Genomic DNA, 27,307 nt, shown 5'->3' with positions numbered 1-27,307 from the left:
TTTTCTCCAAAACATTTTTATTTATTTCAATGAAAAACATGTATAAAGTATTTGGAAAGGGGGGGACCCCAAAAACCAACCCTCTGTTTTCCAGCCAGTTTCATAGATGATCAGAAATTTTGCACCAAAAATGCAGTTGATGAAACATGAGAAAATTTGCAAAACAATTCTCCTTTTTCTGGGCACTGGATTACCAACTATATTCACCTAGTTCAAGCCAACAATAAAGATGAAGTTTAACACTATCTCAAAATGTCAATGAGCTTATAGGGTGAAATCCATTCTTGTGCAATGAGCAAACCTAGGCAACACTTCAGTCTATTAACCTAATTTGAGGATTTAAATGGTGCTTAGGTCCTGCACTGGCCCTCTGCATAGGAGAAATCTTCAGCCATAGTCAATAAATATTGAGGGGGAAAGTTTACCTCTGCTTATAATTGTTTGCCTCAACCTGCATGTTTTGGCAACCATCTGTACAGACCAAGATCTGCAGCGCAAATTAGAAAAATCACATTTAAACAACCACAGCACATCCATTGTACCTTTGTAAACTCAGCACGAGCACGCTGTGTGGAGAAAGCATACAGACCAGCTTCTGCAGGGCAGTGTGGTTACAGAGCATCAAAGTAATGCTTTGATATGTAGGGTTCAGGTGCCGATTGGAGGCGGCTTTGTGTGGGCCTCAAGTCCTTCCTCAGCTGTGCCTGGTGATCCATGCACAAATGTGCAGTCACAGCAGCTCTTATAAGTCAACTCTGCAGTGATATGAGTCATGCAGCACATGAGAACCTAGGAAAAAATCATAGACAGTAGGTGGTAATGAGAGAAGTGTCTTTTTATAAAACATTAAATCTAGCCGTGGGTCTAAGGTGGTGTGAGGCAGGGAAGGATACTATGCGTGCCTACTCATCTCCGTCACGACTAGATGTAGTGGGACAGATTCTCAGCCTTTTGTACGGCAGACTCCTATAAGCCGGGAAGGGTTATACCAGTAAAGTTGCCTTATGTTGAAATAACTGCCCACAAAAGGGATTGCATGGACAGAAGGGAGTGTGAGGGGAAGTACTGAGATTCAGCAGGGGAGGGAGTGCTCCCGGATGGGCAGGAGGATCCCAGGGGTTCCTCCCTGCTCCCTGGCTTGATCCCAGGTGCCAAGGTACCTGCTCCCGATCCTTTGGCACCCACGACCTTCTTCCCAGCCCAGTCCCAGGTGCCACGGCAGCTGCTCCAGCCCTGCCAAATCCTACTCTCTGCTCCACAGCTTATTCCTGGGCCCAAGGCAGCTGCTCCAGCCCCTCTGGGTCCTGCTCTGGGTGTGAGTTTAGGCAGGAATGGCTCCCTGCCAGGTTCCACTGCCCCTGAGAGGAGTCACAGAGGTAAAACTATTTTGGCCAAAAAAAAAAAATCACACCTCTCGTCAATGTAGTGATGCCATAAAACGTGTAAGTGTAGCACAGGCTATCGTGACTGAGGAACCCAGGCAGAGATGGCCACTGACACATTTTAAAAGGCATTACTAGGGAGCTCAACCGCTTACTGCCATGTGTGCCTTTGAAAATCTTCCTCACAAAATCCCAGTGACAGCCAGTGACACCAGTGTGCCTAAGTGACCTAGACGCTTCTGAAAACCTGCCTCCAGAGTCGATGGAGCCTGAGGCTTATTCCCTAGCTGTTGTTTTTTTTAAAGTGGTCTAAGAGCACCGAGACAACTTTGTACTGCAGTGGGAACACAATCTAATGAGTTAATCTGAAGCAACTCTTGGCTCTCAGTAAAGATTCCTGGCACTTGTGTGCCTTGGCGGCTGGAAACACGTAATCAGCAGGAGCATAATGTTTATACAGCATGCTTCAACAGTAGAGGTCAAAGCACTTTGCAAACGAGGTCACTCCTTATCCCTGTTTTACAGCTGGGGCAACCGAGGCACAGAGTGGGGAAGTGCCTTGCCCACGGTCACCCAGTAGACTAGTGAGAGAGCTGGGAATAGAACAGAGGTCTCCTGTATCCCAGCCCCAGTGTTCTAACCCATAGGCAACATTGCCTCCCTTCCAAGATGATGTGACTATTACAGGGTTTTGCAAACCTGGCAAAATCCACTGACTGTCTGAATAGCCAAGCCTGCAAAGAAAAAGAAAAAAGGACGACACAAATTACAACTCCCCGTGCGAATTTAACTGCATTTTTCCAGCTTCCCTTCAATTTTCAGAAAAGACAGGTCTCTCACCTGTCTCACCAATGCTTAAAAAGCCTCCTTGAACATCCAGTTATCTGGCACCTTCTGTCAATTATTGCCAGCAAAAAAGGCTGAGTCGTGTACATTATGCAAGTGCTGTGCATTTCCCAAATGAAAGCATTTCCTGCTGTGTCTTCTCATAGCATCACTATGAACATGTAACCAGCTTGACTGGGACAAAAGAATAGGGTGTGTAATATAGAGGCTGGCCTGTTGAGTCGGGACTATAATACTCCTTCCTGTAAACTAACACTGGAAATACCCATGGTCACAATCTTTATGTTGGGTTTCAGCGTAGCAGCTGTGTTCATCTGTATCCGCAAAAAGAAAAGCAGTACTTGTGGCACCTTAGAGACTAACAAATCTTTATGTTAATCATTATCTATCCGTGCCACTATGTCGATCAGAGCTAACGTACCACTCCTATACTTATGAGTCGGTTATATTAATTGAGTTCATTACAATTTTCTAGTTTCGCTATTTAATAGTTTACCACACACGGGGGCCTATTTCGGTCATTCCCAGGGGCTATATGAAGAGGATGACATTTAAAAAGAGAAACTGAGTCTGGGTATCAGGAAAATGGCCTCACTGTGAGATCAATTAGGTAGTGGAATACCCTAAGAAAAGATAACATTCTTGTCATTAGGGACATTTCAACAAGACTAGAAAAATTCTTTAAAAATGTACTCTGTGCTAGCCAATAAGCCTACTGTGCCAGGACTAGATAACCAAGCTATCCCTAATTTCCATGATACAGATCTGTGCCTCAGTTTCCCCATTGAATTCCCTTGTAACGTGCATTGAGAGCTACAGATGAAAAGCCCTCTGTAAGGGCTAGGTATTATTATGTTATTACTACTACTGTTTATACCCACTCAGACATTGCTCTGATTAGCGCCTCAGAAATGGCAGCATTATAAAGGTTAAACCTGTCAGACAAAAATAAATTGTCAGCTAAGTCACATGTCTTGCAAATTACTTCCTAGTGTTGCAGTTTATTGCATAAACTGAACTCACCACTGGGCAGCCATATCTCATGCCAAAATTATCTCTCTCTTTTTGTTGTTGTTGTTGATGACTGGTGAACTTTTCTCTAGAAGAGGATAATGGAACTAGTCATCCCCTAGAGAGGAAGGAGGTATGAGCATGAACCTGTCTTCCCTTCTGTTACTGCCAAGAGATGAGCTTTTGTTATATCTTAGAGATGTGGGGCAGATTACACCTCGATGGCTGGTGAGGGGAAGGCGAGTTGGAATTACTAATGGGTAGTTTGCAGTAATGAAGGAAAGAAAGTGCCCTTTGAGGGTTTTTGTCTCTCTGTTTCTCCCTCTCTTGAACCCTCTCCATGGGCCTGAAATACAGATTAACCATAACAACTCAACAAGAGGGAATGTATGTGATGGTTAGTGCCTGGAACAAAAGATCTACAATAACAGCCTGTCTCTCCAGCCCCTTCATGCCTGGTATAGGACGAGCCAGGGTAATGGGAAGCAGTTCTAGGCCTTGATACCCAGAGAAATATGCTTTCTCCAGGCCAGGCAGCCCTGCAGAACACAGCCACAGGGCTGCCTTCTGAGGACCCCATTGTAAGCCCTATTGTAGGGGACATGCTGAGGGCCGGAGGGGTATGTTGCAGTGGGAGATTTGGGGCAGTGCTGCAGCCCATTAAGGCAGCCCAGGGAGGTTGCTGTAACCTAGACAGGCCTCTCCAGCCCTCAGAGCAGCCTGGGAAGGTACTAAAGCTGCCAAAAACTTCCCAAGCCCCATTTCCCTCTGGCCTGTGAGTTCTGTGCTGTGCTTCTTAGAGACACAGCACCAAATCTCACCCCTAGATTCTATTCTGAACGCTGCCATTGATCTCTGTGGGATCTTGGGCAAATCATTTCGCCTCTCTGTGCTCCCGTTTCTCCAGTTGTAAAAAGGGGCGAATAACATGCCCTGAGAAGGGAGCCTAATGTAACTGGCTTTTATAAAGCACTGGGTCCTGGCTATATGAATGCAAAGTGTTATTGTTTATCCCCTTTATTAAGCAGACATGCCCTCAGAAGGCATCCTCAGGAGTTAATAATTGTCTGCTGCAGGTGGACGTAATCTTCACAGCAATATTAAAAGGTTTAATAGGTGTGGATTTAAGTTACATGTACTGTTGGGTGAACCCCGAAAGGTTGGCAGATTCCATTTGGATAAGTGTCCAAACCTTTTGGGTCTGAAAATCAGGGCTAGAAATCTCACAAGAATCTCATGCCGTATTTCAGCTCTTCCATTTCTGCTTCCAGTTGGAATCAGTGCAGAGGCAGGAAAGGACGTGACCATTAAAGGGAGAGGTGTGGGGGGAATAAAATTAACCCAACTTTTTCAACTTATTGTTAATTTAGCATTGTTGGATCAAATTCACCTGTAGTGTAACTTCAATGGAGTTACATCAGGGATGGATTGGGCCCAAAGTATGAAAAATGTAATATACACTTTAGCTAACAAGAGGCTGGACATAATCAATCAGATGAGCTGTATTTTTAGCCCAGTGAGTGGTTTGTTAAATTGAGTCCCAGTTAATAGGAGATCTGGGGTCAAATCCAGAGCCAGTATAAGTGGCTATAACTTCATTGAAATCAATGGAGTTTCACTTGATTAAGCCAGGACTCTGTTCTCTGTGAATTTGCTGTCTGATTCACCATGCAAAGTCCCATAATGCATGGCAACTTCTGTAGCTCTAATCTCCATCTCCCTGGATGGAATGGAATAGCGGCTGCAGTGATAGCAGACTGCAGTGTCCTTCATTCCAACCTCTTTTATGTGTGGAAAGGATTGCCGGGTTCCTGACATCTCTGCAGCTTCTGAGCAGCGCGATGAAATATCATTCTCAGCTAAAGGAGCAGTGTGGGTGATGCAATGCAGAAACTGCTGCATGCCTTCTTGGAAAAGCTTCAGACAAGGGGATGGCTTTGATGAGAGGCCAAAACATCTGGATAGCATCAGGAACTGACAGCTCAGGTAATTGTGGATGATACTATCAGCCTTATCATACTTCAGAGAGAAATTCCTACTGAGAGGAGAGGGAGTGGTAGAGGTAGAGAGAGAGAAAGGCAGGCCTTAAAATAGACTCCTTATCTATTTGTACACCTCCTACAGTGTCCGTGTTACTGCTTTCTTGTGGTGGGTGGGTCAGTCATGGGAAATGGCTTGGTGATCTAAGCTCAGCTACCTAATAACTGGATTTCCTAGCAGCCCACGCTTATAGTTCTTTCGTGCTAGTTCTCAGCTCAAGTATGAGGCTCACTACTGAAGTCCTGCTGAACAAAGCAACCATGTAGTAAGCAGCAACTTCCTATAACGGCTCAGAGTTGGGATTCCAACCTGACTGCTGACACATTTCACTCTATTTCCCTTTTCACCCCCACCAGCAGCTCTTTCAGTCAACATGAACACCCAAGGTTTTTAGTTTGGGCCATCAGCACAGGGTTGTCTCATCCAGCTTGCTGCAGCAATAGGGTCACATCAGGAATGTTTTCAGTATTTGATGGTCTCAGGGCTGGCCTTATGGGTGAGCACTGTGGTCAGGGGAATGCCATGGTCAAAAAGCAAGGAGTGAGGCAGGCCTGGGGTGCAAAGCTGCAGAAGGGAGCTTGGAGCAATGTGTGAGGGGAGGCAGTGGGGCCTGAGGCCAATGGGTAGGGGGTCAGGGGCACCAAAATACAAGTTTGACCTGGTGCCATTTTCCCTAAGGCTGGCCCTGGAGGGTCCCTTGCTCACGCATGTCTAGCCTTCGCACACAAGCCCCAGCTGGTGCAGAGCAAGTCTGCCCAGTTCTACAGTAGTGTGCCACTTGGAACACATTAGCCCAGCTCTACAAAGGCTTCACTGGCTTCCTGTGTGTTTCCAACTGCTGTAATTGATCTATGCAGATGGTTTGCCGACCTAACACCCTGCCTCCCTGTGCGTCATCCAGCACTAAGATCTGAAATTCTCAGTGGTGGGTCCTGGAATTTGTTCCTTCTGTTGATCAGACAGAGCCTGAGTTTGCTGGCCATCAGAGCCTGATGCAAGGCGTATCTGTTTGATTAGGGCTTCACCTAAGAAAGGAAGTGATTAGATAATGTAAGAAGGAGTGGAAATCAGTCTGGGTCTGTATCTGCTAGCTAACAGTGTATACATGTCCCTCCTAAATTAATTTAAGATCAACAACTTGGGCTGCAGTAGCCTATTGGTTAATGCTCTGCCCTAACATGTAGGAGACCGGGCTTCATTTCCCAGGATTACCCCATAGAGGCCATTTGGGTTTGAGTCTGTTGCAGAGGCGGATCCTGTGTCCTAACTGTTCGTGCTCTGCACGGTTACACTGCCTGGGTAAGCTGGGTAAGGTATCTAGCCCTTTATAGCCTATCTCAGGGGTCTCAAACTTCATTGCACCGTGACCCCCTTCTGACAAAAAAAATTACTACACGACCCCAAGAGTGGGGACCAAAGCCTGAGCCCCGCCACCCCAGGATGGGGGAGGGACACCCGAGCCCCACCATCCAGGGCAGGGGTGGGGGGCCAAAACCCAAAGATTCAGTGGGGGGAGGTGGGAAGCCTGTAACCTGAGCCGCGCCACCCAGTGCTGAAGTACTCGGGCTTTGGCCCCGGACGGTGGGGCTCAGGCTGTGGCTTGGGCTTCAGCCCCAGGTCCCAGCAAGTCTAATGTCAGCTCTGGCGACTCCATTAAAACAGGGTCATGACCCACTTTGGGGTCCCGACCCACAGTTTGAGAACCGCTGGATCTGGATGTTCCTGCAGTCTGTATAAACACATTGGTATTACTTGACTTGCCACTTTCCCTTTCCTTAGCACGGCACTGATGCTTGTTTGTCCAGCTGCGCAACTTTGCTTCAGCAATTTTTGTAAATCCACCCCCGTGCCCCCGGCATCCCCCTGTAGCCAACAAAAAGCAGGGAAGGAAAGGAGCAAGACAGGATCACAAGGCTCATGCTGAACCTGGGAGCATCTTGCACTGTAGCCAAGTGCATTACTACCACAGTGGAGGTGCGTGTTACATCAGCCAAAGGGAATGGGATTGTCAGGGGTGTCTGAGGACAGTTCCGTAACCATATCCCGAAAGCTCTCAGCCCACACACCCATCAGCCCGTGGTGCATGTAACATGAGTAACGTTAGACAGTGCGGCCAAGTCTGCTTTCAGCATGATAAGGGTAAAGCTGGGCCGTGTAGGAGACGGAGCTTTCTTGGGAACTGGTCCAATACTGTGGAATAAACTCCTCCGGGAACTAAGGGCCATCACAAACCTCATCCCTTTTCACTCCAGGTGCAAAGTGCGTTTCTTTTACTTTGCTTTCTCTAACGTAAATTTACAGCAATCTGTATATTTAAAAACAAACAAACTTAAAACCCTACCAAGACAAGACCCTGCACTGCATATGCTTCTCCCCCTGGGGAGAGGACGACAGAACAAACAACAGGTGACAGATGTTGGTCGTGATGTTTAATGCACTACTGGGAGGCACTCAGATGCATTAGCCCATATGAGAACCTGCATAGAATAGAATAGAATAGTTGCACTGGTAAAAATGCAAAGTAACTCAAGGGACTTCAGTGGGTTTACACTAACATTGTACTGTTGTAAATGAGAATAGAATCTTGCCCTCTGACATGAGTGAGCACCTGCTGTAGATTGGAAAGACCATAGGTGGAGAACAATTAATTAGAGATTGAATAGTTGTGGGTGAACTTACCATTCCTGTCAGCTCCCTCGAGCCTGCGGGGTAACACGCTGTAGATATTTTCCATTGGAATGTGCCCTTGGCCACGTTCGAGCGCGCTCAACCTCAGATTTATTCCATAGCTTTCACTGGAAGCTGCTTCTCCAAAACATCCAGACATGTAGATTGTAATACCTATAAACCAATGGCAGTCAGCCAGTCTAAAGACGAAATACATTTAGCCTTCGTGATTTGCTATTGTCACCCTGACATAAACTAATGGCTGGATTTTGAGAGTCCTGAGCACATGCACCTCCCACCAGTGGAAATGTGCCGTGTTGGCACCTATGTAAATCAGACTCTAAAGCAGTTATACTGTTGGTATAACTTCTACAGCAACTTACAGCCAAAGACTCTGTTCACCAGACTTCACAAAATGGATGACCAGTTGCTTACACTGTCTTCACTGAAACGCAGCCCCCTCTTGGATGGAAGGCAGGCGTATAGCCACATAACACAACAATTCAGGTGAGCAAATGAAGTAGGTTAAGTAAACGAAAAATCGTGAATTGAAATTGTAGGGCAATTTTATGCAGGCAGAATGTAATTAGTCAAATTGGAATTTGGCCAGGACATGGCAACTAACACTCAGTCATCAGATATGGATGTTCACAACGTAGGTTTTATGTTTCATCTGAAATTGTTTTATTGCCTATCTAGCTGTTTGGTTTGTTTGGTTTTTTTTCTAGAAATGAAGCCAGCTGACTGGGTAATTTTTCCCTTGATGTGATAGGTGCAAATGTGATAGGTGTGGTACAAGAACCAAAATAAAATAGAATAAAATATTTGTGCAAATATCAGCTATTTTCACGAGTATTCGTGAATTTGATCCATGTTACGGTTTTGCTTTTGCAGCTACTTGCAGTTTTCATCGTGAAAAATAAAAACATTATTTTCTGCAAGAGGCAAGGAATTATGTGAATTTATCCAAAGCAGAAATCAATCCTTTTCAAAGAGAAATTATAGTTCTCCAACTGTGGAAACTGTCTTGTCCTTTCTTTTTACCACAGAGTGGCAGGTACCACAGACTGGTATAAGAAGTATGTGACCTTTCTCTTACCTTTCTTCCCTCGTAGCTGTTTTCTAACAATTATCATAGAAGCCACAAGCAGCAGCATCATCAGGATAATTGGTATCAGGATTTGAAAGACATCATTCCCATAACTGCTTCTCAAGAGGCTGGAAAATAATGAGTCAAAGGGGGAAGTGGTTTCACTGCCAGTTCTGACATGCAGATCCACTCCTCACACAAACAGCTTGGTTGACCCGGCAGTATTTGTAAGCTTGAGAGGAAATGAAATGATCTAGGGGAGAGTTCATGCTGGAAAATCCCTGAGGGGGAAAGTTTGTGGAACTCACCGATTTGTATGCCTGGGCTTTGCATAGCTGATTGTCCTGGAACTCTTTGGAATCCCTTTTGTTATACTTCCAGTCTCTGCAAAGGTAACAATGCTGCCAGTGACGGCTGCAGGCATGATTATTGTACCTTCAGGGAATTTGATGCCAGGCGCAGCATAGGAGGTATATTTTGCCCATGTTCCATTAGTCATCTGTGGTTGTATGACTCCTGGGGGAAAGCATATTAAAATGAACTGTTGCTACATTTCCCATTCTTGAACACGTGTAACTTTTCCAATAAAGCAAGTTTCATAGTCAAAACTAGGGATGAGTACGAGGAGCAAATGCTGATCTCACACGTATATTAACCTGGAGACACTCCATTGACTTCAGTGGAGTTACGTGGATTTACACCAATATGAGTGAGACCCAAACTTGGCGTGGGCTTTTTGTTTTCTAAATCGTAAAGCTCTTGAGCAATATTCTGCTCTCATTTCCTCATACTGTATTCGGTAGGTGGACATAACTGAGGTTAGGAGTTAGCCTTTCTTTGGCCTTGAGGATCAAAGATGCTAATTGTAAGACTAGAGCTAGTCACTATCTTTGAAGGATATTACTGATGATCCATGACAAATAGACATTTGCTGCAAAAAATCTAGATTCTAGAACATAGTGGACATGGTTCTGCTCTCATATAATAATAATTAATCATTCATCATTAATTAATAATATAATAGGCTGAAACCTGGCTGGGAGAGAATATATGGACAGACACAATGACCTTGCCAAGTGTCTGCATTGGAGCCTCTGTGGCAAGTGCAGATTTAAACACCCTATGCAATATTATGACCACCAAGTTGAAAACCCTCTCGAGAATTAAGAGGCTAAAATTTTATGGACTCAGGCCATTGGCACAGACAGAACAGAGCAGGCAAACGGGCTGAACATAGGTGGTGTAGAAAAGAAGACCAATAAGGCGATGATAATTAATATGGTCATACCAACAAAAAAGCATAGAAAAAGAAACAAGAGAAGATAGCGAGGTTTGAAGAACTTTCCCACGAAGTGGAATGATTATGGGAAACTAGAACAAAGACAGTCCCAGAGATTATTGGAGCGCTCGGAGCAATCGCTAAGGGTATGCATGAGCAGCTCAGGAATATGTTAGGAGTGCAATATATCCTGATCAGTGACCTCCAGAAGTCAGTGCTCTTAGGTACTGTGAAAATTTTAAGGCGAGTCACAGGAGAACCAGTGCATCTGAGCACCTAAAATGCAGGAATTCTGCGGAGCGTTTAACAAAGCTCCTGACTATTCAAGCCAACAGAGTCAGTTTGTGGTCAGGATTTATGATGACTCCTGGGGATAAATTGTAGACAGCAGCTTTCCCTTTTTAAGCTTAAAGATCTTTTATGTTTTGAAGGTTGTTTAAAAACCCCCACCATCCCCATTGTTAATATGGAGGGATAATTAATAATAATAATTAACATACTTACCTCTCATTAAAAATATATGTTCTTTAGAGCTGAGAACATGTTACAAAAGAAGTCAATGTTATTATCCCCATTTTACAGCTGGGGAGGTTGAGATACGGATGAAGTGACTTGTCCAAAGTCACCCAGTAAGCGAGTGGTGGAGCTGGGAAAAGAACCAGAGGGGCAGATCTACAGCTGGCATAACTGATCATGCACCAGCTGAAGACCTGCCTCAGGTTTCCCAAGCCCCAATCCAATGCCCTATTCATTAGGCCACACTGCCTCTCCCTTACACCCACTGTACACAGATATGACTCTGTTGCCGGCACCCAGTGCCGAGAGGCAAAACAACAGCGGGGGTTCGTTACCTGGTGTGTTTTACTTAATAATCACAACGGGGTGGAGAAGCAGAAAAGTTTATTTGCAGCTGCAAACAAGGTACAGGGAGAATAGAATCTCAAATCCTGCACATCAGAGCAGGTCATTACACACACTTTTTTATTCCTTAATGCTACTGCACTACACATCAGCCGATTAAAACTTTACACAAATACTCTGCCTTCTTTATATGCCTTCCTTATATGGGTTACAACAATGTTTATTTTTTGCAACCGTTAACAAGCATTTTTAGCAACTTAAACAACCAGCACATTTTGTCTGGCCTTGTAACAATCTCCTATTATTTTAACTTGGCGTCAGCAAACTTCACACTATGAGGCATTATCTGCGGCTGCAACATTGTTTTAAGAGCAAAAGAGCTTCCTCAAACCAGCCAGGCCTGAATTCTATTAAGGGGGGTTGAGAAGAAGCCCTTAGGCCTTCAGCAGAGAGATTTCCTAGACCCTTATGGCCTTTCATCCCCTCAACTGAACTAGTGGCCATGCCCTGGGGTCTCCAACAATTCCCTCTTTTGAGAATACTTATTTTTATTGCTTGAGTTTTTTTATTTTTATTTATTTACTAGCGGGCTATGCATAAAATTAAAATTTTTAAAACTATGCAAAATAAGCATTTTTATACAGGACCACATATAACACAGTAAACATAACATGATTAATACAGGGGAAAAAAACTTAAATAATAGGCTAAAGAACTTACTTAGCCACGGGGAAAGGCCCCAACTAGAAAGTAGAGAGCCTAGCCAATTTTTTTTAGCTTGTCGATGAATGCCCTTTATCAGCTGCTCTAGGCATTGTAAACTAGCTTTTATGGATGGCCTTGCATTTGTTATATTAAAGCAACACATGCCTGCAAACTTTTGGCATAGGTGACCATGGCGTAGAAGCAAATAGTTTACAGCCAGCCTGTTTTGTAGCATACCCTGAGGTATTTTTTTTAACTTATGTGAGAGTTGGGCCAGGACAGTTGAGGTTAAATTAATGGCCTTTGCCACCGTGCAGACAAGGTGCTTTATTGCGTGATAATTATGCATCACAAGCCCAGGAATATTAACTAAGGAAAAGGCCAGAGCTGCTGCCTTAGTTTTTGAGAATAAGGTTTTTTGAGAACGACGTTGCGTTTACTGCACTTTGGGCTAGTGCCAGCCAGGTATTTACGGGTACAATGCCTGAAACAGCAGTACCAGTTGGGCCAAGAGAGGGAATAAAATATACTTTTCCATCTATTTTTTTGCCTTTTTGGCGGGCTGCTGTTTAAATAGTAAGTTTAGTTTAAGATTTTTAGTGGAGGGGGCTGAATGCACGGTTTAGTTTTTAGCCTGGGGGGGCGTGGGGGTTGACACCGCTTTCAGCCGGGTATAATGAATTTAATTTTTGTGTTTTTTGACTTTTGCTGCCGTGTGGGAGACCAGCAGGACGGTATAGGGTTTTTTTTACTTTTTTTGGAGGGGCTCGTCTTTCCAGGTACGTACGAGCACTGAATTACCAGGCTGCAGGGAGTGGATGGGTGAGTTTAAGGATAGAGGCTGGGAATTTTTAGTATACCTGTGGAGAGACAAAAGAACAGCAGACAGAGAACACATATACTGAGACAGAAATTTAGTTCTTAATTTTTTTTTTTTTTTTGACACAACCGGTGTACTATTTATAGGCCATGCCCTTTTAAACATAATTTTAAAGGGACTGAGCTTTAATTTATTTTTTTGGGAGAGCACGGATGCGGAGCAGAACTAGGGGCAGGGCATCAGGCCACCGTAGGGAGGCCTTTTGGCATACTTTTGAGAGATGTTGCTTAAGGGTTTGATTGGTTTGCTTTACTACCCCACTGGCTTGCGGTTTTTAGGGTGTATGGAGTTTTTAGGGAATTTGTAAGGCATTTGCGATGCTTTGGATGATTTTTGATGTGAAGTGTGTTTTATTGTTAGATTTTATTTACTGGGGAAGTTTAAAGTGAGGAATAATCTCCTTAACAAACTTGAGAGCCACGGTTTTGGCAGTGCAATTGTGACATGGAAAGGCTTTTGGCCATTTGCTGAATTTATTTACTATGACAAGGAGATACTTGAACGCTTGGGTTCAGGGAAACTTAGTAAAGTTTATTTGCCACACCCGTCCGGGGCCTGGAGTGGGTTCCAGGGTCGCTGGTGGTACTGGGTGTTTTGGTTGGGGGTTATTTTTTTGACAAACTAGGCATTTTGCCTGTACCTGGGCAGCCAGGGGTTTGAGTTTGGAGGTTATGAAGTACTTTTTTATTAGTTGGATAAGTGCCTTTCTGCCAGCATGAGTGGTTTGATGTAATTTTTGTAATACTGGCAGAATTAGGCCCTTTGGTAAGAGGACTTTTTTTTTTTTAGGGAATGAAGCTATTCCTCCTTTTTTCTGGAGACTAAGTTTGTTAGCTAGCTGTTTTGTTTTTTAGAATACTGAGGGGTTGGGAGCTTTTTTACTGATGGGATAAGGGGCATGCATATAGGTGTTTTTAGTTTGAGGGGACATTAGGGTGGCAGCATGCTTTGCTTTTTTATTTGCCCTGGCATTATCCCTGGTTATATTTTGATTTTTTTTTTTTGATGGGCCATATAGTGTGCCACTGCCACTTTTAAAGGGAGCTGCCGTTAGAAGCCGGAGAATTTGGGGCCCGTACTTAACTGGAGAGCCTTGGGCTGTCAGCATTTTTTTTTTGTTCTTACAGGCCAGCATGAGCATGAAGCACACTAAAAGCACATTTGGAATTAGTGAAAATATTGACTTGGTTTTTTTTTAGGCAGTTCGAGTGCACGGGTTAGGGCCACTAGCTCAGCCAATTGGGTGGCAGAGGTTTTAGCGGGCAAACTTTTAGCTTTTACGGTGTTATTGAGGGTTATGATAGCATAACTTGCCTTTTTTTGTTTATTTATTACTATGCTGCTACTATTAGTGTATCACTTATAATTTGCATTTGGGAGGGGCACATTTTTTAAGTTTGGGCAGCTAGAATATTGGGCATTTATGATTTTTAAACAGTTATGTTTTTGTTTTTTAGTTTTTGGTAAGAGGGTGGCAGGGTTAAGGGATGGACAAGGCTGCAGCGTGACCTCAGGGTTTTTTAAGAGCTTTGCTTGGTATCTTTGCCTGTGTCTTTTGTTATAGTGAGGGAGTTTGCTACTGGCAACTGAAGGGGTTGATTTATAGCAGTTTGTGCCACTTTAGAGTTTACTAAAAAATCTATTTTTTTATTTTTTACCCGCATTTTTACTCAGGGTTCCAGGGGTAGGATGATTTGGTTTTTTTGACACCCCTATTTTTGTTTTTTTATTGCTATTATAGAGGTACCCCTCCTTTTTTTTTTGTTTGGGCACTTATTTTTTTAGTGTTTTTTTTGCTGATACAGGGCACACTGATTGCGCCCCAGTTGTTCTTTTTTGTGGGCCTGGACGTTTGCGTCCACGGCCCCCTTTTTTTTTGTTTGTTTGTTTTTGGTGCCTGCCTGCACCGCCGCTACTATTAATTTTACTTTTTTTTTTTTTTACTTTTTTTTAAACTATATACTTGATTTGTTGTTTTTAAAATTTGTGCCATGGTTATACTTATTAAATTTTTTTTTGTAGCTTTTTTTTAATGTCAGGGGCTGCCCTGCTTGTAAATATTTTTTTAATAATTGCTTTAGTTTGCGGATTATTAGGATTTGCATTGGTATACTGTTGGATTGTGTTTTGAATGCGCTGTAAAAAGGCTTTAGGGCTTTTTTTGGAGTTTTGCGCTACTTTATATGGTTTAGTTTAATTATTCCGTCTGACAGCTGCATGACGGAGTCCATACAGTAGCAGCTTTTTATAGGAGGTAAGGTGGGTTATAGCCTGATTGTTATTTGGGTTTTATTTAGGATTTTTTTTATAGGAACTTGATTATTTGGGATCGGGATATTGTTACGGTTTTGGTTATATTGCTTTTTTGCTTTTTTTTTTGCTTTAGCTTTGACCTGTTTTTGTTTAACCTTAGTTAATAATGTTTGCAGAAGGACATTACAATTATCCCAGTCTGGCTTGTAGCTGCTAAGACATTTTTTAAAAACCGATACAAACTTGCTTGGGTTGGTAGAAAATTCTCCAGCCTGTGCTTTGAAAGCGGCCAGGTCTATAGGATTAAAAGGTGCATGAGTATAGACCTGCATAGTAAGAGCAGCTTGTTCTTTCTATTGCATTACGGGCGATTTTAGTTTTGGTAAGTAACAGGTATAGTTCAGCAGATGGAGCTTGAACCTTACTATGAGCTTTACTAGGAATTTTATTTTGAGCCTCGCTCTGTGTGGGTGTAAGGGCCGAAGGAGCCTCACTCTGTGTGGGTGTAAGGGCCAAAGAGACACCGGATCTGCCATTACATTTGGGGTGGGGGTCCGGGGACTGACATTAATTGCTACCAGGCCAATCGGGGTTAAATTACAGCATTGTAAAATATTAGTACAAGACCACAAGGTTATAAACAAGTAAGCATACGAATGCTTATTTTACTTTTTTGTTTGCTGACAGAACAGGAGTAACTGGAGGATTGTATTATGATTTAATGATTTTTTGGGAGGCCACTGTTTTTGGTTTTTTAATTGGTACTGAGGCCAGTTAACTATACAAAATTGCTTTAATTTACCCTTAGTTATTGGATTTGATTTAAATACCTTTTAATTTACTAAAATACACTTTAGGGGCATGCACCTACCTCCTACCCCCCGTGCTTTGTTTCTGTCCCATATCTACAGGGTAACTTTGGGCGTTTTTAGGTTTTAACAGAGCATACAATTTGGATTTTAAAAGGTTTTTACCTTATTTAAGGGACCGGTTCCCCACCGTTGCCTGCAGCTGCTTTTTTACTATGTGAGTGCGTTGCACCATTGTGCCCTTCAGGGTTGATTAAACTGCGTCTCCTCCGCGCCCCCCGATGAACTTACCGGTGCGCGCTGGGCGTCGGTTGTTGCTGCAATCCTTGACCTCCAGAATGGATTTGGGCAAGGCTAAATTGCAGCCTTGTTGCCCACCCAAAAACGCCAAAAGCTGTTGCCGGCACCCAGTGCCGAGAGGCAAAACAACAGCAGGGGTTTGTTACCCGGTGTGTTTTACTTAATAATCACAACGGGGTGGAGAAGCAGAAAAGTTTATTTGCAGCTGCAAACAAGGTACAGGGAGAATAGAATTTTAAATCCTGCACATCAGAGCAGGTCATTACACACACTTTTATATTTCTTAATGCTACTGCACTACACATCAGCCAATTAAAACTTTGCACAAATACTTTGCCTTCCTTATATGGGTTACAACAATGTTTATTTCCTGCAACCTCTAACAAGCATTTCTAGCAACTTAAACAACCAGCACATCCTGCCTGGCCTTGTAACTATCTCCTATTATTTTTAACTTGGCGTCAGCAAACCTCACACTATAAGGCATTATCTGCGGCTGCAACATTGTTTTAAGAGCAAAAGAGCTTACTCAAACCAGCCAGGCCTGAATTCTATTAAGGGGGGTTAAGAAGAAGCCCTTAGGCCTTCAGCAGGGAGACTTCCTCAACCCTTATGGCGTTCCATCCCCTTGACTTAACTAGTGGCCATGCCCTGGGGTCTCTAACAACTCCACTGATTTTGATGCAGTCACTCCATACTCCCGTCTAACCGAAAGCCAAATCAAGACTCACGCTGAATATAACCATTATAGCACAGCCAGGTCCATACTGTCCTAGTTCTGGCAATACAAGCCAACAGCCCCAGGGAAAGGAATGGAGGAAACAAGCCCCACTCCTAAAAGGGAAGGCAAAAAGAACGAGAAGAAGGGATGTGTGTCACACAACGTTGTCTGACCTTCGTGCCTGTGCACTCACCCATGGGAAGATCTAACGCCCTAGTAACTAAGATCCAGGAGCCTGGTTTTCTGAGTATATTAGCAGTGGCAGCTGCCACGTGTTTATAAGTATAGTCAGAGAGAGTAACAAAAAATGACAACAACTTGTTGAGTCCTCAGAGGCTTAATCTTGATGGGAACATTCAAAAATAAATGCCTCGATATTTAGGATTTGTTGATGATTTTCTTTTCGAGAGGAAAGACAATCTCACAGGGAAATCAGTGGACTGGGGCTCAGGAGATTTGAGTCTGCCACAGACTTCCTGTGTGAGCATGGGCAAGTCACTTAGACTACCTTGGGACTCAGATCCCCATCTGTCAAGTAGGGAGGATACTTCTACCTCACCGGGAGGCTGTGAGGATAAAAACCATTGACAAGTGTGAGGGGCTCTGATACCACAATGATGAGGGGGAAGCAGATAAATTCCTAGATTAGACAGATAATTATACAGTAGTGAATCTAGTGCTGGTGAAAGGTGCCCTGAAAGCTTCCAAACACTCGCAGCCCAGGCAGCTATGGCATACAATTCCCACGTGCATCACCATATTAGTGTGAACTTGAGAGACCTCCCGCACCCTAAGGGAGAGATGGGGACCAGTTAGTGCCAATTCCCTTCCCTTGCCTCCCGTGGGGCTACAGAGAGGGATGCAGCAAACCTCACCTTCAGTGTCAGGGCCTTTGCTGCCAGACTCTTCTGATACCACAATAGGTCTCTCATGTCCCAGGGTTTCAGCAGACAACATGCCCGTTCTGGGTGGAGCGCTCCCTGCGTGGAACAGAACCAGATGTGTTCTAGAGCACATTCTAAAAAGTCACGATCCAATTTTCATTACTAAAGCTAGACTGTAAGAGGTACTGCCCAGAGTGGTGGTGTGTCACCAGTGACGCTCACATCGCCTCCGTGGCACTGTGTCGGCAATGATACTGTACAGAGTGACACTGGATTAGCAGTGACACCATACTGTCAGAGTGATACTGCACGGCAGAGGGAGATATACTGTACAGAGTGACTGTGGAGTGATCCCGTACCATTGGAAACCTCCAGCTCCACTTGGAGGGTCCTTCCACTGCCTCTGTCGTTTTGATTTCCTGTCCCACACGTGTACAGCCCAGCGTCCTCCTCTTCCAGCCTTGTGATTGTAATTTGAAATATTCCTTCCCGAGGCCCCTCAGTGATGGATATTCTATTCCTGTAATTCTCATTGATGTATGGAGAGGTGGAGACGATGGTGACACAGATCCCTGTCTTGAGCTCCCTGCACCAGAATTTTCGCCTGGAAATGTCCTTCGCGGGACACTTTATAGTGATGGATCCTCCAACCTCACCAGTCACTTGAATGCGTCGTCTTGCTGCACTTGAAACTGATGACACAGAGAAAGAAGTCACAGGGCCTGAGTCACATTTATGCTAAAGGGGCGTCACACCAAGGCCCTGTCTTCACTACCCAAAAAGGTGGGTCCTGACCATATGATGCTAAAGGGGCGTCACACCAAGGCCCTGTCTTCACTACCCAAAAAGGTGGGTCCTGACCATATGATAACTCTCACAAGGTAAAATATGAGTGAAGACAAGGCCTTAGGCCCCTTTATAGAATCATAGATGTGTAGGACTGGAGGGACCTCAATAGGTCAGCTAGTCCAGTCCCCTGTGCTCAAGGCAGGGCTACAGAATAACCAGACCATTCCTGACAGGTGTTTGTCCAATAGCTGTTCTTAAAAACCTCCAATGACAGAGACTCTACAACAGTGGTGGGCAACCTGCAGCCCGTCAGGGTAATCTGCTGGCAGGGCCGTGAGACTGTTTACATTTTTCAGAGTAGCAGCTGTGTTAGTCTGTATTCGCAAAAAGAAAAGGAGTACTTGTGGCACCTTAGAGAATAACCAATTTATTTGAGCATAAGCTTCCGTGAGCTACAGCTCACTTCATCGGATGCATTCAGTAAAAAATACAGTGAGGAGATTTATATACACACAGAACATGAAAAAATGGGTGTTATCATACACACTGTAAGGAGAGTGATCACTTAAGATGAGCAAACACCAGCAGGAGAGCTGGGGGGGGGGGGACCTTTTGTAGTGATAATCAAGATGGGCCATTTCCAGCAGTTAACAAGAACGTCTGAGGAACAGTGGGGGGGAAGGAGGGGAATAAACATGGGGAAATAGTTTTACTTTGTGTAATGACTCATCCACTCCCAGTCTCTATTCAAGCCTAAGTTAATTGTATCCAGTTTGCAAATGAATTCCAATTCAGCAGTCTCTCCTTGGAGTCTGTTTTTGAAGTCTTTTTGTTGTAATATTGCGACTTTTAGGTCAGAGATCGAGTGACCAGAGAGATTGAAGTGTTCTCCGACTGGTTTATGAATGTTATAATTCTTGACATCTGATTTGTGTCCATTTGTTCTTTTACGTAGAGACTGTCCAGTTTGACCAAATATACAAGGCAAAGGGGCATTGCTGGCACATGATGGCATATATCACATTGGTAGATGTGCAGGTGAACGAGCCTCTGATCGTGTGGCTGATGTGATTAGCCCCTATGATGGTGTCCCCTGAATAGATATGTGGACACAGTTGGCAACGGGCTTTGTTGCAAGGATAGGTGCCTGGGTTAGTGGTTCTGTGGTGTGGTGTGTGGTTGCTAGTGAGTATTTGCTTCAGGTTCGGGGGCTGTCTGTAGGCAAGGACTGGGTTGTCTCCCAAGATTTGTGAGAGTCATGGGTCGTCCTTCAGGATAGGTCATAGATCCTTGATGATGTGTTGGAGAGGTTTTAGTTGGGGGCTGAAGGTGATGGCTAGTGGCGTTCTGTTATTTTCTTTGTTGGGCCTGTCCTGAGTAGGTGACTTCTGGGTACCAACTAAAACCTCTCCAATGCATCATTCCCCCTCCCACCTCCTGCTCTCCTTAAGTGGTAATTGGTATTAGCTCATCTTAAGTGATCACTCTCCTTACAGTGTGTATGATAACACCCATTTTTTCATGTTGTGTGTGTATATAAATCTCCTCACTGTATTTTCCACTGAATGCATCCGATGAAGTGAGCTGTAGCTCACGAAAGCTTATGCTCAAATAAATTGGTTAGTCTCTAAGGTGCCACAAGTACTCCTTTTCTTTTTGTTTCTTCGTCTGCAGGCATGGCCACCCGCAGCTCCCAGTGGCTGCGGTTCACAGCATTCTCTTGATCAACATTATATGTCTCTGAGGGTATGTCTACACTACGAAATTAGGTCGAATTTATAGAAGTCGTTTTTTAGAAACCGTTTCTACATAGTCAATTGTGTGTGTCCCCACACAAAACGCTCTAAGTGCATTAACTCGGCGGAGTGCTTCCACAGTACCGAGGCTAGCGTCGACTTCCGGAGTGTTGCACTGTGGGTGGCTATCCCACAGTTCCCACAGTCTCCGCCGCCCATTGGAATTCTGGGTTGAGATCCCAATGCCTGATGGGGCAAAAACCATTGTCGCGGGTGGTTCTGGGTACATGTTGTCAGGCTTTCCCTCTCTCCCTCTGTGAAAGCAAGGGCAGACAATCGTTTCACGCCTTTTTTCCTGAGTTACCTGTGCAGATGCCATACCACGGCAAGCATGGAGCCTGCTCAGCTCACTGTCACCGTATGTCTCCTGGGTGCTGGCAGACGCGGTACTGCATTGCTACACAGCAGCAGCAATCCATTGCCTTGTGGCAGCACGGTGTAATAGGCCTGAAAACCATCATCATCGTGTCCGAGGTGCTCCTGGCCGCCTCGGTAGGGTCGTTCAGGAGCGCCTGGGCAGACATGGACGCAGGGACTAAATTAGGAGTGACTTGACCAGGTCATTCTCTTTAGTTCTGCAGGCAGTCCTATTGTACCATCTCCTGCCGAGCAGCCAGGAGATGTGGATAGCTTGCAATCCTACTGCACCGTCTGCTGCCAGCCAAAGATGTAAAAGATAAATCGAGTGGATCAAAACAAGAAATAGACCAGATTTGTTTTGTATTCATTTGCTCCCCACTCCCTCCATCTGTGAAATCAACGGCCGACAATCATTTTGGTGAGGTCTGTCAGGGGCACCTTGAAAACTTTAATGGAGACTCAATCCTGCCTGAAATACCAGACGCAGGGATAGCTTAGTGGGTCGAGCATTGGCCTGCTAAACCCAGGGTTTTGAGTTCAATCCTTGAGGGAGCCATTCTGTGTGACAGTTGTTTTTGTTTCTCCTTGATGTAAAGCCACCCCCTTTGTTGATTTGAATTCCCTGTAAGCCAACCCTGTAAGCCATGTCGTCAGTCGCTCCTCCCTCCATCAGAGCAACTGCAGACAATCATTCTGTGCCTTTTTTCTGTGCGGATGCCATACCACGGCAAGCATGGAGCCCGCTCAGATCACTTTGGCAATTAGGAGCACATTAAACACCATGTGCATTATCCAGCAGTATATGCAGCACCAAAACCTGGCAAAGTGAAACCAGGCGAGTAGGCGACGTCAGCATGGTGACGAGAGTGATGAGGACATGGACGCAGACTTCTCTCAAAGCACGGGCCCTGGCAATGTGGGCATCATGGTGCTAATGGGGCAGGTTCATGCAGTGGAACACCGATTCTGGGCCCAGGAAACAAGCACAGAGTGGTGGGACCACATAGTGTTGCATCTCTGGGACAATTCCCAGTGGCTGCAAAACTTTTGCTTGCGTAAGGGCTCTTTCTTGGAACTTTGACTTACTTTCCCCTGCCCTGAAGCGCATGTATACCAAGATGAGAGCAACCCTCACAGTTGAGAAGTGAGTGGCAATAGCCCTGTGGAAGCTTGCAATGCCAGACAGCTACCAGTCAGTCAGGAATCAATTTGGAGTGGACAAATCTACTGTGGGGGCTGCTGTGATGCAAGTAGCCAACACAATCAAAGATTTGCTGATATCAAGGGTAGTGACCCTGGGAAATGTGCAGGTCATAGTGGATGGCTTTGCTGCAATGCGATTCCCTAACTGTGATGGGGCCATAGACGGAACCCATATTCCTATCTTGGCACCGGAGCACCAAGCCGGCGAGTACATAAACCACAAGAGGTACTTTTCAATAGTGCTGCAAGCACTGGTGGATCACAAGGGACGTTTCACCAACATCAACGTAGGATGGCCGGGAAAGGTACATGACGCTCGCATCTTCAGGAACTCTGGTCTGTTTCAAAAGCTGCAGGAAGGGACTTTATTCCCAGACCAGAAAATAACCGTTGGGGATGTTGAAATGGCTATAGTTATCCTTGGGGACCCAGCCTACCCCTTAATGCCATGGCTCATGAAGCCGTACACAGGTAGCCTGGACAGTAGTCAGGAGCTGTTCAACTACAGGCTGAGCAAGTGCAGAATGGTGGTAGAATGTGCATTTGGACGTTTAAAAGCACGCTGGCGCAGTTTACTGACTCGGTTAGACCTCAGCGAAACCAATATTCCCACTGTTATTACTGCTTGCTGTGTGCTCCACAATCTCTGTGAAAGTAAGCGGGAGACATTTATGGCGGGGTGGGAGGTTGAGGCAAATCACCTAGCTGCTGGTTACGCGCAGCCAGACACCAGGGCAGTTAGAAGAGCACAGGAGGGCATGGTACGCATCGGAGAAGCTTTGAAAACCAGTTTCATGACTGGCCAGGCTACGGTGTGAAAGTTCTGTTTGTTTCTCCTTGATGGAAACCCCCTCCCCCGTCCCTTGGTTCACTCTACTTCCCTGTAAGCTAACCACCCTTCCCTCCTCCCTTCAATCACCGCTTGCAGAGACAATAAAGTCATTGTTGCTTCACATTCATGCATTCTTTATTAATTCATCACACAAATAGGGGGATAACTGCCAAGGTTGCCCGGGAGGGGTGGTGGAAGAGGGAAGGACAAGGCCACACAGCACTTTAAAAGTTTAAAACTTTAAAACTTATTGAATGCCAGCCTTCTGTTGCTTGGGCAATCCTCTGGGGTGGAGTGGCTGGGTGGCCGGAGTCCCCCCCACCGCTTTGGAACTTGGGGAGGAGGGCGGTTGGTTACACAGGGGCTGTAGTGGCGGTCTGTGCTCCAGCTGCCTTTCCTGCAGCTCAACCATATGCTGGAGCATATTAATTTGATTCTCCAGCAGCCTCAACACTGAATCCTGCCTCCTCTCATCACACTGCCACCACCTGTCAGCTTCAGCCCGCCACTTCCTCTCTTCAGCCTGCCACCTCTCGTCCCGATCATTTTGTGCTTTTCTGCACTCTGACATTGTCTGCCGCCATGCATTTGTCTGTGCTCTGTCAGTGTGGGAGGACAGCATGAGCTCAGAGAACATTTCATCGCGTGTGTGTTTTGTTCACCTTCTAATCTTCACTAGCCTCTGGGAAGGAGAAGATCCTGTGATCCTTGAAACACATGCAGCTGGTGGAGGGGAAAAAAAGGGACAGTGGTATTTAAAAAGACACATTTTATAGAACAATGGGTACACTCTTTCATGGTAAACCTTGCTGTTAACATTACATACATAGCACATGTGCTTTCGTTCCAAGGTCTCATTTTGCCTCCCCCCACCACGTGACTACCCCCTCAACCCTCCCCCCCTCCCCGTGGCTAACAGCGGGGAACATTCCTGTTCAGCCACAGGCAAACAGCCCAGCAGGAAAGGGCACCTCTGACTGTCCCCTTAAGAAAAGCACCCTATTTCAATCAGGTGACCATGAATGATATCACTTTCCTGAGGATAACACAGAGAGATAAAGAACGGATGTTGCTTGAATGCCAGCAAATATATACTGCAATACTTTGTTCTACAATGATTCCCGAGTGCGTGCTACTGGCCTGGAGTGGTAAAGTGTCCTACCATGGTGGACGGAATAAGGCTACCTTCCCCAGAAAACTTTTGCAAAGGCTTATGGAGTACATCCAGGAGAGCCGCGAATGCCAGGGCAAATCAATCATTAAACATGCTTGCTTTTGAACCATGTATACTATTTTAAAAGGTACACTCACCAGAGGTCCCTTCTGCAGCTGGTGGGTCCAGGAGGCAGCCTTAGGTGGGTTCAGGGGGTACTGGCTCCAGGTCCAGGGTGAGAAACAGTTCCTGGCCGTCGGGAAAACTGGTTTCTCTGCTTGCTTGCTGTGAGCTATCTACAACCTCATCATCATCTTCTTCCAAACCCTGCTTCCGTGTTGGCTCCATCTCCATTGAAGGAGTCAAACAACATGGCTGGGGCAGTGGTGGCTGAACCCCCTAAAATGGCATGCAGCTCATCATAGAAGCAGCATGTTTGGGGCTCTGACCTGGAGAGGCCATTTGCCTCTCTGGTTTTCTGGTAGGCTTGCCTCAGCTCCTTAAGTTTCACGCGGCACTGCTTCAGGTCCCTGTTATGGCCTTTGTCCTTCATGCCCTGGGAGATTTTGACAAATGTTTTAGCATTTCAAAAACTGGAACGGAGTTCTGATAGCACGGATTCCTCTCCCCATACAGCAATCAGATCCCGTACCTCCTGTTCGGTCCATGCTGGACCTCTTTTGCAATTCTGGGACTCCATCATGGTCACCTCAGCTGATGAGCTCTGCATGGTCACCTCTGCTGATGAGCTCTGCACTCACCTGCAGCTTGCCACGCTGGCCAAACAGGAAATTGAAATTCAAAAGTTCGTGGGCCTTTTCCTGTCTCCCTGGCCAGTGCATCTGAGTTGAGAGTGCTGTCCAGAGCGGTCACAGTGGAGCACTCTGGGGTAGCTCCCGGAGGCCAATACCATCTAATTGCATCCACAGTACCCCAAATTTGACCTGGCAAGGCGATTTCAGCGCTAATACCCTTGTCGGGGGTAGAGTAAGGAAATCAATTTTAAGAGCCCTTTAAGTAAAAAAAAAAAAAAAAAAAGGGCTTCATCGTGTGGACAGGTGCAGGGTTAAATCAATTTAGCGTTGCTAAATTCAACCTCAACTCCTAGTGTAGACCAGGGCTGAATGGGTAGGGTCCTGATCCTTCCACCCTGTTTGTCACTGCAGCATCTGAGTTCCACTAGGGCACTTGTTTGAATTCTCCTTGTATTTAAACTTGAAGGTTCCCAACTCTGGAATTCAATCCCCCTCTAGTGTAACAGTGCCCCAGGTCTGTTGACCTTCAGCATATAACACTGTGTCCTCCTGTTAGATGTTTGCCTGAGGGAGGGTGGATCTGAATGGGCAGGAATTGTTTTCTGGTTTGGTAATGCCCTTTTCTGTTGGCTTTTTGGGAGTAAAGGCTGATTTTCTGGAGCACAAAGTCCCAACAACTCTAATTGAAGTGCATGAAAGCTGAGGGAAGATCAGGCTCCATGTTTTTATTGCAAGCCATTCGTGTGCCCTGAGCTAAGTAAGGGATGGCACAGTTTATAAATCAATCAGTAATTCAATAAAGTAAAACATCAGGTTATGGGCAGTGTTCCCCATCCATCTATCTGTGCTGTAATCCCTTGCTGTGATCTATTTTCCTGGGCCTAGCTTGATAAAAATAGCAGGATAAATTCCACACATTACCACAGTGTGGAAGCTAATGGCTTGCTAACCACAAAACAACATGTTTTATGAGTTTCAGAGTAACAGCCATGTTAGTCTATATTCGCAAGAAGAAAAGGAGTACTTGTGACACCTTAGAGACTAACCAATTTATTTGACCATAAGCTTTCGTGAGCTACAGCTCACTTGCATCCGATGAAGTGAGCTGTAGCTCACGAAAGCTTACGTTCTAGGAGTGCTTATGATTATGCACAAAATCCAGCAATCTCTGATGCAGTATGGGAAAGAGTTGCTTCCAGATGGAAATCTTGATTGCAATATGAGTTTTGCTTGAGTAACGATGGCTGGCTGGACTTGACCCTATGGGTCAAATCCTGGCTCCTTTGAAGTCAATACTAAAACTCTCATTGACTTCAGTGGATTCAGGATTTCACCCCTATATCTTTAACATCCTGGATCCAGTTTACAAACATTGAGTTCATTTGAAAGCTTTTATGTGCCCAGTATCCCAATTTAGCTAACATTAAGTTAATGTTGTGTGCCCAATTAACTAACTTAGGTTTGTAAATCACTATGCATTAGAAACAAGGCTCACGTGAACAAGGCTCACGTCTCTAAAATAAAAATGTTCTTTTGTTCTGCAAAATTAAAGCATCTCAAGCTATTCAGTGTTCTTGGAAAGCCACAGAAATATTTCATGGTCCAGTGTCGAACAATTCCTGACATTTCAGACTTAACCAACTGCCAGACCCTTAATTTCCCCCCCACGAAAAAGAAATGTACAAAGTTTTTAAAATCACATTGGATGTTTTTGGAGGGTAAAAACCCTCTGCAATTTATGATAAAAGCAAACAGGCCCAGTAAACTGTTTAACTGTAGATGACCCAAGTCTAAAAACAAAGCTCAAAGGCATCTTCTTTTTTCTTACCTGCTATTTCCCTGACACACTTTTTAAATCTATACAACCCCTTACCTTGCAGCAAGAAAAGTAACGTCCTGATGAACTCCATCTTCTCCCTTAGTAAAACAGGAGAGTGCACGCTCCGTGATGGCTGCTTGCTTCCTGTGGCACGTATTTCCAGTAACAGAAAGGAGTAAAGCAACAAAAAGAACTCGCTATGCTTGAGGTTCTCTATCAGTTCCTTTCTCTCTCTACAAATGGTATGCAGCCTTTTATAGGAGGCTTCAAAACATATTGGACCAAATTCATCCCAGGCGTAACCTTGTTGTGAGGTTGCACCTGGACTGAATTATTTTCTTTCTTTATTTAGATTTATGTCTTATGTGAACCCCACATCAAAGAGCACTCCGCCCCCACCATCCAAAGCTCTGGGTGCTTTAGACATACCGTTAAAAACACGGGAGATGCAAAGTAAAAACCAACCCAAAGCAGCAGTACTTGTTCCACTTAATGTATGTCATTTGATCACCAGTCCTATCACCAATGCAGCTTAAACCTTCCTTTACACCCCAAGCTTGTCTACACGGGGGAAAAGCCCAGAGTAGCGGCTGTGCACTAGCTAGTGTTCACTAGCTACTCTGTGTGGATGCAAAAAGAAAAGGAGTATTTGTGGCACCTTAGAGACTAACCAATTTATTTGAGCATGAGCTTTCGTGAGCTACAGCTCACTTCATCGGATGCATCCGATGAAGTGAGCTGTAGCTCACGAAAGCTCATGCTCAAATAAATTGGTTGGTCTCTAAGGTGTCACAAGTCCTCCTTTTCTTTTTGCGAATACAGACTAACACGGCTGCTACTCTGAAATCTGTGTGGACGCTCCACCTGCCCGC

At 44.9% G+C, this 27,307-nt stretch overlaps 1 protein-coding gene across 1 annotated transcript; it reads right to left on the bottom strand.

The window, feature by feature from the left end:
- Positions 1-27,010, bottom strand: FCMR (Fc mu receptor). Its single transcript, XM_073320050.2, has 9 exons — positions 26,490-27,010; positions 24,020-24,872; positions 23,222-23,431; positions 18,088-18,420; positions 17,720-17,824; positions 9,345-9,552; positions 9,046-9,164; positions 7,959-8,120; positions 1-789 (listed from the first exon to the last, which is right to left on the bottom strand). The coding sequence occupies exons 3-9, from the start codon at positions 23,343-23,345 to the stop codon at positions 743-745; spliced, it is 1,098 nt and encodes a 365-aa protein (XP_073176151.1). The 5' UTR covers positions 23,346-23,431; positions 24,020-24,872; positions 26,490-27,010; the 3' UTR covers positions 1-742.
- Positions 27,011-27,307: the final 297 nt, after the last annotated feature.

This window comes from Lepidochelys kempii, chromosome 21, assembly GCF_965140285.1.
Source record: "Lepidochelys kempii isolate rLepKem1 chromosome 21, rLepKem1.hap1, whole genome shotgun sequence".
In the NCBI taxonomy this organism is placed as follows: Eukaryota; Metazoa; Chordata; order Testudines; family Cheloniidae; genus Lepidochelys; species Lepidochelys kempii.
Note: the sequence above shows the minus strand (reverse complement) of the source record. Positions and strands in the feature narration are given on the sequence as shown.

Bases quoted from the DNA above. Each gene is read 5' to 3' on its own strand.
- FCMR (XM_073320050.2), bottom strand. From the start codon at position 23,345: ATGTTCTCTGAGCTCATGCTGTCCTCCCACACTGACAGAGCACAGACA. The intron at 18,421-23,221 runs GGAAGTGGCGGG...CTGTGTCATCAG, and splicing joins GAGGTGGCAGGCTGAAGAGA to TTTCAAGTGCAGCAAGACGA. The intron at 8,121-9,045 runs GTAAGAGAAAGG...ATTGGTTTATAG, and splicing joins ACAGCTACGAGGGAAGAAAG to GTATTACAATCTACATGTCT.